The sequence below is a fragment of the Gigantopelta aegis genome, chromosome 15 (genome assembly GCF_016097555.1).
Source record: "Gigantopelta aegis isolate Gae_Host chromosome 15, Gae_host_genome, whole genome shotgun sequence".
Lineage (NCBI taxonomy): Eukaryota > Metazoa > Mollusca > Gastropoda > Neomphalida > Peltospiridae > Gigantopelta > Gigantopelta aegis.
This window is the reverse complement of record NC_054713.1, coordinates 14839997-14853750: the sequence shown is the minus strand read 5'-3', so window position 1 is coordinate 14853750 and position 13754 is coordinate 14839997. Positions and strand designations below refer to the sequence as shown.

Here is a 13754-nt window from a genome sequence, read left to right as displayed (position 1 = left end):
TGTGTGTGTGTGTGTGTGTGTGTGTGTGTGTGTGTGTGTGCAAGACAAAAAACTAATTTAAAAAAAAACTGCTTGGTGAGACACTTTTGTTGCGGCGTAATCCTTCTCAAAATACCAGTTAATGTACTGCTATGGCGGCCAAAACAAACTTTCTAATTTTGTATTTGTTTTCATATATTGATTGCGTTTGATAAGTATTTGAAGATTTAGGTATTATTTGGTATGTATTTCAGTAAACTATATCATGATTATACATAATTTAACTGGATGAAGCAAAGACATCTTCAACAAATGTAATCGACATGATAAAACAAGTTTGTACATGTTCATCAATTTTGTGATGTTCACATAAAATGATCATTTATTCAACAATATATGTTAAATTTTAATGTGGAATTTGAAATACCTTTCACCAGTGTATTTCATATTTTTATCTAGGCTGCAGATAATAAAACAGGTACATGTAGGCAACATAAAGTAAAATACAGGTATTACTGAAGTGTTCATGTCTTCAGGTAGGTTGCTGGCAGGCTAGTGATTTTTGAAGCTATCTTACTTTATAGTGTTACAATATCGTAAAACTGTCATATTCATAAGCTATGATATAACTATAATGCATGGCATTGCATAGGCTATGTCAGTTTCATACCATGGTCAGTTTGAACCACAGCAAAAAGTCATTTCATACCATATAGTCATTCGCAATTATAATTGGATGTAAAATAAAATTGGTACTTTCTATAACCAAAGACTTTCATATACACTATGTTTAGCACATCATCAAAATTTGTGCCATTGTGACACCATTTTCAAACGTTTCTCAATCGATATACATGCATAGGGATGGTACTGCCAATATGTCCATGGCCGTACCCCCCCCCCCCCTTTTTAAAAAATCTTAGCACACCCACTAAAATACTAGCATCCTTAAGGCGCTCGGCTTGGTTCGAGTCGTACCACTATTTTTACACTGTTCCACTCCTGATGTACATGTAGTGCAATAAATGCAGGGCTTCTAAAATGTTTATATAATCCACTAGCCGTGGGATCAGTGATTTTTAAAATTTACTAGCCCAATTAAAAATTCACTAGCCCTGCTTTACTCTTAAGTTAATACAATTTTGCTAAATAATAGTAATAATCTGATGTCACCTAAAGAGGGAGATGAAGCCTAAAAACACTAATGTTGGGTGGTGGTGGGGGGCAGAATATTCATATTTACAAAATAGACTTAACTACAACAGTTGACTCTTTTTTTCACTAGCCGTCAGGCTTGGCGATAGTTATTTACTAGCCCATCATTGAATATCACTCGCCATGGGAGTGGGGCTACCATAAAGCAGTAGCCCTGCATAAAATACTATAATGGATGTACATGTAGCATGACCTGTCTATTTGCAGTAATTGCTCTAATGGTGTATAATGTCAATATGATTTAAAAATAATGTCAATACGGCAATGCCCATAAACACCTCCTCTGTTTACATTAATTAATTCCTGTAATATGAATATGATTAATAACATCAAAACAAATAACATCAAAACAAAAAAGAACATATCTCCCTTATCTTTCTCTCACCCTCTCCCCTTTCTCTCTTATCCTTCTACCACTTCTGTGGATCCATTCAGCTGATTGATTTTTTTCTCTCGTACCAACCAGTGCACCACAACTCGTCAAAGACTGTGGTATGTGCTTTCCTGTCTGTGGGAAAGTGCATATAAAATATCCCTTGCTGCATTAGAAAAAAAATGTAGCAGGTTTCCTCTGATGACTACAAGTCAGAACTACTAAATATTTGACATCCAATAGCCGATGGGGGCGGGATGTAGCCCAGTGGTAAAGTGTTCACTCGATGCGCAGTTGGTCTTGGATCAATCCCCGTCGGTGGGCCCATTCTCGTTCCAGCCAGTGCACCACAACTGGCATTCCAAAGGCTGTGGTATGTACTACCCTGTCTGTGGGATGGTGCATATAAAAGATCCCTTGCTGCTAATCGAAAAGAGTAGCCCATGAAGTGGCGACATCGGGTTTCCTCTCTCAATATCTGTGTGGTTTTTAACCATATGTCTGATGCTATATAACTGTAAATAAAATGTGTTGAGTGTGCAACGTTAAATAAAAAAAAAATCCCCCCCCCCCCCCAATAACAGTTGTTTAATTAATCAATGTGCTCTAGTGGTGTCATTAGACAAAACAAACTTTTAACTCTCACCCTCTCTCCTTTTTCTTCTATAGATGTATTGCACTGTTTGTTGTTTAACATATACACTTTAGTCAAGCAAAATTACCATGAAAAATGTACATGTATGTCACAGATAAGATTTCCTTAAATTATAAAGGCTTTAAATATTTCTTTCTTTGCAGACTTGTTAGTGTCAGTCCATGGAAATGGTCATGATGAATCATGCTGCTTGCACCAGCAGCTGGGAACCCATTGGGCACTCGGTCACACCCACAGTACCGTTCCCCAGTGACCACGGGGCCGTTTCTGAGTACGAAATCCTCAACCTGCCTTACAAACCTCACTCCGACTTCCAGCCCACGGAAACACTGGAGGATGAAGTTGTCCCCCTTTGCAGAGCACCATTGCCATGGAAACTGTCGTCCACATTTGGGATTCTGTCTGACCCAACGTTATGTGTCACTCCAGAGAAATCGCGTGAATCTGGTCCCGTGAATACAATGTCTTCATGCAGCGCTTCTGAAAAAATATTAAGACCATCCTCGCCAGGTGTTTATCACCCAGACCCTGCCCTTGCGCTCACTCCAGAATTGTCTGTTAAAACTGTATCCAAAACAGCTGACGCAAGATGGAAAGAAAAGGACAGGAAGTGTAAAGCAGCTTTAAAAAGTAATCTTTGTGTAAATAAGAACCGCTTAGAAAATCGGGACGATGTGAAATTAAAACAAAAAGTTCGGTTTGACATTGATACGTCCGAGTCGATGGAGTCCGATTTAGAGAATTATTATCCCGAGATGAGTATATCGAAATCACCGAGCAAGATTTATCAACCATTGTTATATTCAGATTCTAAGGATGGTGACGATAATCAAAATACAAATATGTTTGATTTCACGGACACGTCCAGGACTATTAAGTATCGGGTGTATAATTCTAACGAGGACCACACTTCTAGAAAAAAGACGGACGGTTTTTGTAGTGTTAAGGACATGTCAGATCAAATCAAGATGGATTCTCATGTCACTGGTACGACTGGTATTCCATCAACTTCTGAACTTGACGAAAATGTGAAACCGAGAACTGTTACCTACAGAACTTCGACTGAAAGCCGGTCCATTAGAGAACCGATTACTACTGTCCCGTCGCAACACGATGGTGGAATTTCTGTCTCGAGCAAACCAAAACGGAAAGTCGTAGTTACGAGAGAGTTCGAAGAAAGACCCCCGATCGAGGATTACCAGTTCCCATTTTCCGATGACGACAGTATCAGTGCGGTGGCTGACATTGACGGAGAATGCGAGCACGTGTTTGCTCGACCTGAATATAACAGGACCCTGAAACTTGCCACGGAGCTGCGGGTGGTGAAGGAGAGTCGACCGGACGTCGTGACGGTTCTACACAAGACGCTGAGCAACTCGGAGGAAAAGAGAGCCGAGATCAATGAGAAGGTACGGTGTCAGGGCTTCTACAATTTGTATGAAAGCCACTAGCCATGGGATCAGTGATTTTTTAAAATTTACTAGCCATGATTAAAAATTCACTAGCCCTACTTTACTGTAAGTTAATACAGTTTTACTAATTAATAGTAAAATCAGATATGTTGCCTAAAGAGGGAGATAGAGCTTAAAAACACTAACACTATGGTGGTGGGGGGGGGGGGGCATGATATTCATATTTACAAAATAGACCTTTTTCTTTCTTTTTTTCACTAGCCATTGTTGGGCATGGCAATAGTTATTTACTAGCCAAACACTGAAATTCACTAGCCATGGGAGTGGGGCTACCATAATCTAGAAGCCCTGAGTGTACAACTTGGTTAAAAGTTTGTTTGGTATAACGACACCCATAGGCGTAAGGGCTCCCATTTTTGTAGGGGGGGTGGGGGAGAGGCTAATTTTTGCCCGAATTGAACAAAAGTGCCTGAATCTGGATAACCACATTTATCATATAATATCTTACATTTTCAGTGCAATCAAAGTATGTGATAACTTTGCAAATTAGATGTAAATTAGTTGAGGTCTCGGCACTAGGTTTATTGATATTTAAGCAAACGTACTTGGGTGACACTCCATGATTGAAGTATGCATTCATGGTCATCAAATAAAAACATTCAGAAAACAAAAAACGTTAGGCATAACTTTATTTTGATGTAAGGACATCCAAAATGACGTCATTCGAGTTTGATGTAATTTCCATTCAAAAATACACCGCACCACATATTCTTACGTCATTTGAATATCTAGTAATGGCGGACTGGAATTAAAGTTGCATGTTTTTTGGTATCGTCAATATCATATATTAGGAATAAAAATAATGTATTATGCTCACATAATACAATTTTTATTCCTAATATATGACATTGACGATACCAAAAAACCACTCTGGTAATAACCTCTATTTATTCATAATATCATGACTGCCAAACAGTTGTGTAGGATTACAGACGAATCACTGCACTTTTTTTTACATGGATTACAAATGATATTGTGAGCAAAATGGTGAAAAGAGTTCAGGCCAGCTCATTTTGCCCCAATTTATCTATTGTTTTTGCCCCAATTTGATGATTTTCTCCAGGACTGAGTGGGCAGTTGGCCCCCCTCCCCCCACCCCTGTCTCTTACACTTATGATGACACCACTGTCCACTAGAGCACATTGATTGATTAATTATTGGCCCTGGTTATTGGATGTCAGACATAAATGGGGTAAATCTGATGTCTTGGAGAGAAAACCCACAATGTTTTTTTTCATTAGTAGCAAGGGATCTGTTATATGTACCATCCTCAGACAGGATGGCACATGCCACAGCCTTTAATATATACAAAGTACAATGCAGTGCTGAGAAAGAAATTTTTGGGTATGGTGCTATGGAATTGAATGCAACCATTGACAGCATTGTCGTCAAGGGTTGTGGGGGGCCTCCCCCAGAAAGAAAATGGGTTATGTTTAGGGTTAGGGTTAAGAAAATCATACAGTAATGATAAGAGTAATTAATTTTGTCAAAAGGTTAACTTAAAAAAAAAAAAATTCTGTAAAAACATTTAGCTATGGCGCCATACCCATTTTACCCCAAACTACATTTTTCCATTAATAGTACTTAGCAAAGGATCTTTTATATGCAGACAGGATAGCACATACCACAGCCTTTGGTGCACTGCAATATTAAATATCACTAGCCATGGGAGTGGGGCTACCATAATCTAGAAGCCCTGTATATACATTGTGTAGATAGTATGCTATGTTTTAGTCACCAAATGGGGAAAAAAATGGTCGCACGTGTGACCAAATCGGTCGCAATGTAGAGGCCTGAGGGATAATGTTTTAGTATTTGAATTTGTGTTTTATTTGTTGCAAAAGTTACCGTTTTAAAATTGCAGTACATAGGCAAGCTCAAAATGGCTGTAGGTGAAGATTCTGTCTATGGCAGAAACCTTTTAAAATTGACCATACATGTGTAAGTAACGAATTGTTCATGCTCTGTAGTAACGTGTAACAGACATTGTTCAAGGGCAGCGATCGCTCTGGATCCCCAACCTTCCCTGTTACTCAAGAAGAGTAATTTTTAGTTCCTAGTAGTGTGTGAATTAAAACAAAAAATACAACAAAAGGATATATACATGTATGTTGTATATTAAATGGCTCCACATAATATGTTAGGATAGCAATTCAGGCCTCTAAATATTGCGAGAACGGTAGTTTTGTTATCACAGGGGGCGAGACGTAGCCCAGTGGTAAAGTGTTCGCTTGATGCACGGTCAGTCTGGGATAGATCCCCATCAGTGGGCCCATTGCAGTCCTTGCCTTTTGAAAAACAAAGGCGAGTGAAAAATCGCACACCTCAAAACGCTTAGGCAAGTGAAACATCGCACTCATCAAAATGTTAAGGCGAGTGAAAACATGTTGCAAAAATGAACCAATAAACCAATAATGTTTTCTTCTAATGTTGTTTGGTTCATTAGTGTTGTCTGACTTCTTTTCCCTTTCAGTAATGGAGTTATAGTTTATTAAAAAGTTTCAGGAGTAGTACTATAGAAATATAATTATGACATACATTAATGCAGACCGTTTGATTTTTTAATTACAATATGCACTGTTCAGATAATTTAATGCACATGATTATATATACTGTAAACCGTGAAAAAAATGCGTGCGTATAAATTTCGCGCTGTTCGCGTCCAACCGTATGTCGCGAAATTAATACGCACACACTATTTTCCAGTTTGAAGTGTGCTTAAAGTAATTTGTTTTATTTTGAAATATTTTATTGAGAATAAAATTCACAAAAAGATTTACTCAACAGGCACAGCCTATACACGAGCTCTCCTTGATGGCGACTAATCGTTAATTGTTTTATGTAACTTCAATCGATGGCGACTAATCGTTTATTGTTTTATCTACCAAAGGGTGTTAACATTTAACAACTGAAGCTGTGAGTTGTGATTCTAATACAGGTGAGGTGGGTAGGGCCTAATCCCCTCTATAGTCTCTGTACCAGGCACAATTGCTTGATGTAGGATAACAGAATATTGATTTACAGACAGTAACTTTATAACAATTAAAGTGAGCTGTCTTTATCCACTTTTTTTTTTTTTAGCTGTCAACGGTCATTCGCGAAATTTACACGTTGCAAACATGCGCTAAGGTATACATTCGCGAAAAAAACACGTCACAATATTAATACGGTTTACAGTAATTTTTAATAACTTGTTTTCAATTTTTTTTTTCAATTTACCCTATGTCGCAGAGGACGGTCAAGCATTCTCGTTACACGAGCTTGGTAAATTGTTTGGCACTGTGGTTATTCGAGGAATGCTCGTCATGTGACTCAAAATAATACGTCACACCTCTGCTCTCCAAATAGCCATTATTTTTTCTCAGAATTATGGACCGTACCCATAATTCAATGATTTTTTTTTTATAAAATATCAATAATAAGTGTGATATGGTGGTTATGTAGATGGTTCAATAAAATACAAATCAAATGTATATATTGTCATATAATATTTTGTTGGGTCAGTAATTAGGTCAACCATCCGTGACAGAGCGTGTTTAAATAGTCGTAAATTATCATTGATTACTGTTACTATAGTGTGTACATATATACATATATAAATAACACATTAAATGTGCACATTCATTAACCTCTGACTGAAATACAAATATTTAAATGAAGTTTTATTAGATTTTTTAAAGATAAAAAAGAGAAAAATAATAGACACCTGTTATCATTCCTTTTCCTTCTTTTAGTATTCCGTCTAAATTTCATTTCTTTTGTTTTAAAAGAAAGTATAATAAATTAAATAGGCAAAGAGGTTTTGATCGGATTGGTACGTCTTCGAAGATGTCTATTAAACCTGTGTTTTCCGATTTGTATAGCAAAGATAAGTACCAGTCATATATTAAAATCTTGCATGAACGCTACCGTTCTCGTAAAAAAAAAATTCGGGTATTATCAAACGGATCTTTCTGTCAGCTGCATATGGTAAATAGTGGCAATCAATATACAAAATTATTTGACGTGCACTGTGTAACATGCGTTATTTTTCACACTCGCCAGATTGAAATTATGAGCGTGATCGCACCCACACATCTTAAAATTCAAGGTCTGCCATTGGGCTATTTCTCATTCCAGTCAGTGCACCACGACTGGTATATCAAAAGCCATGGTGTGTGCTATCCTGTCTGTGGGATGGTGCATATAAAAGATAAATCTAGTGGGTTTCCTCTATGACTGTGTCAAAATGACTAAATGTTTGACATCCAAATAGCCGATTATTAATAAATCAGTGTGTTCTAGTGGTGTTGTTAAACAACAAACAAAATTGTTCTCACATTGCTTGTGCAGATCTACATGTCATTTTGGCTAACCCACTTTTCTTCCGCACGGTATATTTATGACATTATTTACATGGTCATAATGGGTTACGCAAAAATTAAATGGGTGACCTGGACACTTTTTTTAAATTTTTTATTAATGCTCAGGGCTAGCCCTGGGTTGCTATTTTTGTTTGCCAAAAAATTTGCCAATCTTCAATTTCTTTCGCCAATCTAAATATATATTTGCCAGTAACATATTGGCATTTCGCCAAACCGAAAATACTTTTGCAATTTTATTTTATTTTTCGCAATTGGTGACTTTGGCGAACGACAGCGCGAGCCCTGATGCTTTACACCAGTTTTTATAAATTTAATGAATGAATGAATGTTTAACGACACACCAGCACGAAAAATATATCGGCTATTGGGTGTCAAACCATGGTAATGCAAATAAATAAAGTGATGATCAACATCAATATAAAAATTCAAGGTTTAAACTAAAACAGTGTATAGAACTGTGCAAAAATACAAATACAAATATCACAGAATTTTACGGACACCGAATTTTACTCTAAACTTCAATTTGTGCTGTATTGGCCATTCTCAAAGAGAATGTTACACCCCTGCACCACGGTGAGGTTATAAATTGAATCACTCCATCTAATATTTTCACATCAAGGTCTGTAAATATAACAACAAAATATAAATTTAATTTAAGTGTTGTTTCATTCTCTGTTTCAGGCCGCCTCTAAAGTGAACATTCCATGGGACCAGCTATCGGGTCTGGTCAGTGTGGAAGTGCCAGCTGATGAAATCTGTCAAGTAGAAAAGGAGATTTCTCAAAAGGCGAAGATTGTGAAGCAGAAAGTCTCGTCCAAACCAAAGGTATGTGTATTTATTTAACGACGCACTCAACACATTTTAATTACGGTTAAATATGGCGTCAGACATATGGTTAAGGACCACACAGATATTGAGAGAGGAAACCCGCTGTCGCCACTTCATGGACTACTCTTTCCGATTAGCAGCAAGGGATCTTTTATATGCACCATCCCACAGACAGGATAGCATATACCACGGCCTTTGATATACCAGTCGTGGTGCACTGGCTGTGACGAGAAATGGCCCAATGGGTCCACTGACGGGGATCGATCCCAGATCGACCGCGCATCGAGCAAGCGTTGTACCACTGGGCTACAACACCAAGAACAAATACAAATAAATTTGTCATTAAGTTTACAGAACAGGGGCCTAATTCACTAAACTCTTGCAACTTTGTGATCTCGCAATGCAATGCTAAAAGACTTGCAAAGAGGATGCTTTGTTGTCTAGCAGAGCCTAAGAGAGCTTGGTGAATTAGGCCCCAAATTGGTAACAGGTTTGTGCCTGCAACAATGAAAGAAAGAAAGAAAGAAAGAAATGTTTTATTTAAAGACACACTCAACACATTTTTATTTATGGTTATATGGCATCAGACATATGGTTAAGGACCACACAGATTTTGAGAGGAAACCCGCTGTCACCATTTCATAGGCTACTCTTTTCGATTAGCAGCAAGGGATCTTTCTTTTTTTCTTTTTTTGTGTTAGAATTAAAACCTTTTTTTTTTTTTTTTTTTTTTTTAATCATTTATTATCCCCAGCCAAGTTTGACCATGTCAAGTTTGGGGAGCCTTGATTTCATGGCCTTACAATAGAGTTGCTATATAAGTGAAAATGCATAATATTATAGTAATTTAACATATAAATATATTTCTAGTGTTCCCATATGGTTGGGGATTGGCAAAGAAAGCTAAGATGCTATGATTCATATCTTGGAAAGAGTTGAGAAAAGTAGAAGGAAAGAAAGAAAATACAATAGAATAGAAAGAAATTAATCAATGAATAGATAGATAGATAGATAAATAAATAAATAATGGGGGGGGGGGGGGGGGAGACTTAAAATCTATGCTACGAAAAGAGACTTATATTTCGAAACGAAAAAACCTGCAATTACAAACGAAAAGACCTGTAATTCTAAACAAGCTATTTATAAGAAGTTTCAGTTAAAAAGATTAAGCCACTGTGTCCATTGATTATTAAAAATTTCATGTTCACAATTTTTGTATGAAATAAACCTTTCGATTTCAAATTTGTTTCGCAATATATTTTTAACTCCATTTATATTTAATACTTTTTTCTGTACTTTCATACTATAAATATAATATTTAATATTGATAATTAACCAATTTACAAAGTTGCTGTGTTCATTATTAACCATACCAAACATAACAATATCTCGGTTAAAACAAATATCAATTCCAGTTTCAGTCTGTATCCAATGGATCTTTCATTTGCACTTCCCACAGTGCCTGCAACAAGGTTTTTTTTTTTTTTTATAAACGTACATGTACTTGGTTTAAATATAATTTTATTTTCAATTTAACCTCACCACTAACCTAGCCAATATGGCCCTGCTATATTGGACTGGTCCAAAATTTGCAGCAGCCAGTTGGCGAACTTCTTCCAGCATCACAGCAACATATACCTGTATATATACTGATGGAAAGAAATAAAGGATCACACAGATAGCAACAAGAAATAATGACTGCATCAAAAATCAATTCATATTGTCCAAAGTTGACTGGGAATATATAAGCAGCACTTCATAGGCTACTCTTTTCGATTAGCAGCAAGGGATCTTTCTTTTTTTCTTTTTTTGTGTTAGAATTAAAACCTTTTTTTTTTTTTTTTTTTTTTTTAATCATTTATTATCCCCAGCCAAGTTTGACCATGTCAAGTTTGGGGAGCCTTGATTTCATGGCCTTACAATAGAGTTGCTATATAAGTGAAAATGCATAATATTATAGTAATTTAACATATAAATATATTTCTAGTGTTCCCATATGGTTGGGGATTGGCAAAGAAAGCTAAGATGCTATGATTCATATCTTGGAAAGAGTTGAGAAAAGTAGAAGGAAAGAAAGAAAATACAATAGAATAGAAAGAAATTAATCAATGAATAGATAGATAGATAGATAAATAAATAAATAATGGGGGGGGGGGGGGAGAGACTTAAAATCTATGCTACGAAAAGAGACTTATATTTCGAAACGAAAAAACCTGCAATTACAAACGAAAAGACCTGTAATTCTAAACAAGCTATTTATAAGAAGTTTCAGTTAAAAAGATTAAGCCACTGTGTCCATTGATTATTAAATATTTCATGTTCACAATTTTTGTATGAAATAAACCTTTCGATTTCAAATTTGTTTCGCAATATATTTTTAACTCCATTTATATTTAATACTTTTTTCTGTACTTTCATACTATAAATATAATATTTAATATTGATAATTAACCAATTTACAAAGTTGCTGTGTTCATTATTAACCATACCAAATATAACAATATCTCGGTTAAAACAAATATCAATTCCAGTTTCAGTCTGTATCCAATGGATCTTTTATTTGCACTTCCCACAGTGCCTGCAACAAGGCTTTTTTTTTTTATAAACGTACATGTACTTGGTTTAAATATAATTTTATTTTCAATTTAACCTCACCACTAACCTAGCCAATATGGCCCTGCTATATTGGACTAGTCCAAAATTTGCAGCAGCCAGTTGGCGAACTTCTTCCAGCATCACAGCAACATATACCTGTATATATACTGATGGAAAGAAATAAAGGATCACACAGATAGCAACAAGAAATAATGACTGCATCAAAAATCAATTCATATTGTCCAAAGTTGACTGGGAATATATAAGCAGCACAGTCAAAACTACAGACATTCAATCCCACATTACAACTTGGTATAAAATACAGACATTATTACGCTAGTAGTGAATTAAATTTGGTCTACAAATTGATGTGTTCCCTTATTTCTTTCCATCAGTATATTTTTGGTTTGCTTACATCATTCCAAGCCATATGGTTTTGGTTGTGTTTTTTTTCACATTTGTGTGATAGTTACATATATAGCAGAAATTGATGTCCCATACAACCCAAGTGATTACCTTTAGCAGATCAGAACAAGTGTGGGTTTTTTAAATGCTCAGCTGGTTATTCGGAAATTCTTTTTCATTTTCCAGCCTCAAAAGAATGAGAGAGAGCCTGACCTTCTTGAGTTTTTTACACCTGACCTGCAGAGAGAGCTACCAGACTTTAGTCAGCCAGGACTGACCAAACCGAAAACACACCTGACCACCGCATCTCACGATTCCGCCTTCGATCTCTATCGGCATAACCGAGTGTGGGAGGGAATTGTCAGGAAATAGTGATATCTACATCAGCATAGCCGTGTGTGGGAGGGAATTGTCAGGAAATAGTGGTGTCTGCATTAGCATCATTGAGAGTGGGAGGGTTTTACCAAGATGTAATGATATGAACCGATATGTGACATCTCTTTTGATCTCGACATATCCGAGTGTGGGAGGGAAATTGCCAAGAAGTGTGGTTTAGCCATTTTTGAGATAAAGTTATTTACTTAAATTATTAATTTAAGAAAACTTTTATTAGCCAAACACTAAATTATGTAGCCACTTTGTATAAAAATTAGCATTTGCAAGGCTTGGACTTAACGACGGCACTGGCGGCAGTTGCCGTCGTTGAGATATAAATTGCTGTAGGTCGGGAGCATCACCGATGGTACAAAAGTGCCAACGGTAAACCTCCTCAATGATACTGATAGCAAAATGTTTACACCTGGAATACATTAGCTGCCAGTATATAACATTAGTACATTTAAAATGTGTCTACATACAGCAAAATAACCTTTCAGTCTTATTTATTTGCTGCAAAAGTCTTCTCTTTTTTTCAGTTGCCATGGGCAGGCTTTTTAAATTGCCATCGGTGAGCCATTTCACCCACAGCAATTTTGTTTTTATATTGCTGTGGGAGACCAATTCTCAATTTCGAGCCCTGCATTTGGGTAATATGGCCAAGGACAGGGTGAGCCTTGAAGAAGTAATTTTACGAACTATATGTGACATCACTTTTGATCTGTATGGGCATGGCTGAGTTTGGGAGGGAATTGCCAGGAAATAGTGAACTGAATTGAAATCATGTGATGTCACTTTTCATCTACATTGACATAACCAAGTGTTGGAGGGGTTTGCCAAGAAGTAATGATATGCACTCCTGTCACGTGACATCACTTTTGATCTGTATTGGCATAACAGATTTTGGGAGGGAATGTCAGGAAATGGTGATATAATTGATATTATGTGATCTAACTTTATATATTTACAGTGAAACCTGTCTAAACCGGACCTTGTACAAACCGGAATCCTGTGAAAACCTACCAAGTCTCATGGTCCAGAATATTGTAAATACTAAAACGTGACCCTCTTAACTCCGGATCCTGTATAAATCTGATCAGTCATGGGTCCCTAGCGCGATCCGGTTTAGACTGGTTTCACTGTATGTGTACATGATCGGGATAGCAGAGAATGGGAGGGATTTACAAAGGAGTAAAAAGTAAAGTTTGTTTTATTTAATGACGCCACTAGAGCACATTGATTTTTGTATCTTATCATCGGCTATTGGACGTCAAACATATGGTCATTCTAACACTGATTTTTCAGAGGAAACCCGCTGTTGCCACATAGGCTACTCTTTTACAAAAGGCAGCAAGGTATCTTTTATTTGCGCTTCCCACAGGCAGGATAGCACAAACCATGGCCTTTGTTGAACCAGTTATGGATCACTGGTCGGAGCAAGTGGTTTACACCTACCCATTGAGCCTTGCGGAGCACTCACTCAGAGTTTGGAG

The 13754-nt window shown here is 36.8% G+C and overlaps 1 protein-coding gene across 1 annotated transcript; it reads left to right on the top strand.

Moving 5' to 3' along the window:
• The first annotated feature begins 107 nt into the window (after positions 1–107).
• Positions 108–13576, top strand: LOC121390119. The gene is made up of 4 exons (XM_041521853.1): positions 108–220; positions 2366–3631; positions 8740–8883; positions 12073–13576. Exons 2-4 carry the CDS (start codon positions 2384–2386, stop codon positions 12256–12258), a joined length of 1578 nt encoding a protein of 525 aa, XP_041377787.1. The 5' UTR covers positions 108–220; positions 2366–2383; the 3' UTR covers positions 12259–13576.
• The last annotated feature ends 178 nt before the right edge of the window (positions 13577–13754 follow it).

Excerpts from the sequence above, each read along its gene's own strand:
- LOC121390119 (XM_041521853.1), top strand. The coding sequence starts at position 2,384 with ATGGAAATGGTCATGATGAATCATGCTGCTTGCACCAGCAGCTGGGAA. Across the intron at positions 3,632-8,739 it reads GAGCCGAGATCAATGAGAAG|GCCGCCTCTAAAGTGAACAT; the intron begins GTACGGTGTCAG and ends TCTCTGTTTCAG. Across the intron at positions 8,884-12,072 it reads AAGTCTCGTCCAAACCAAAG|CCTCAAAAGAATGAGAGAGA; the intron begins GTATGTGTATTT and ends TTCATTTTCCAG.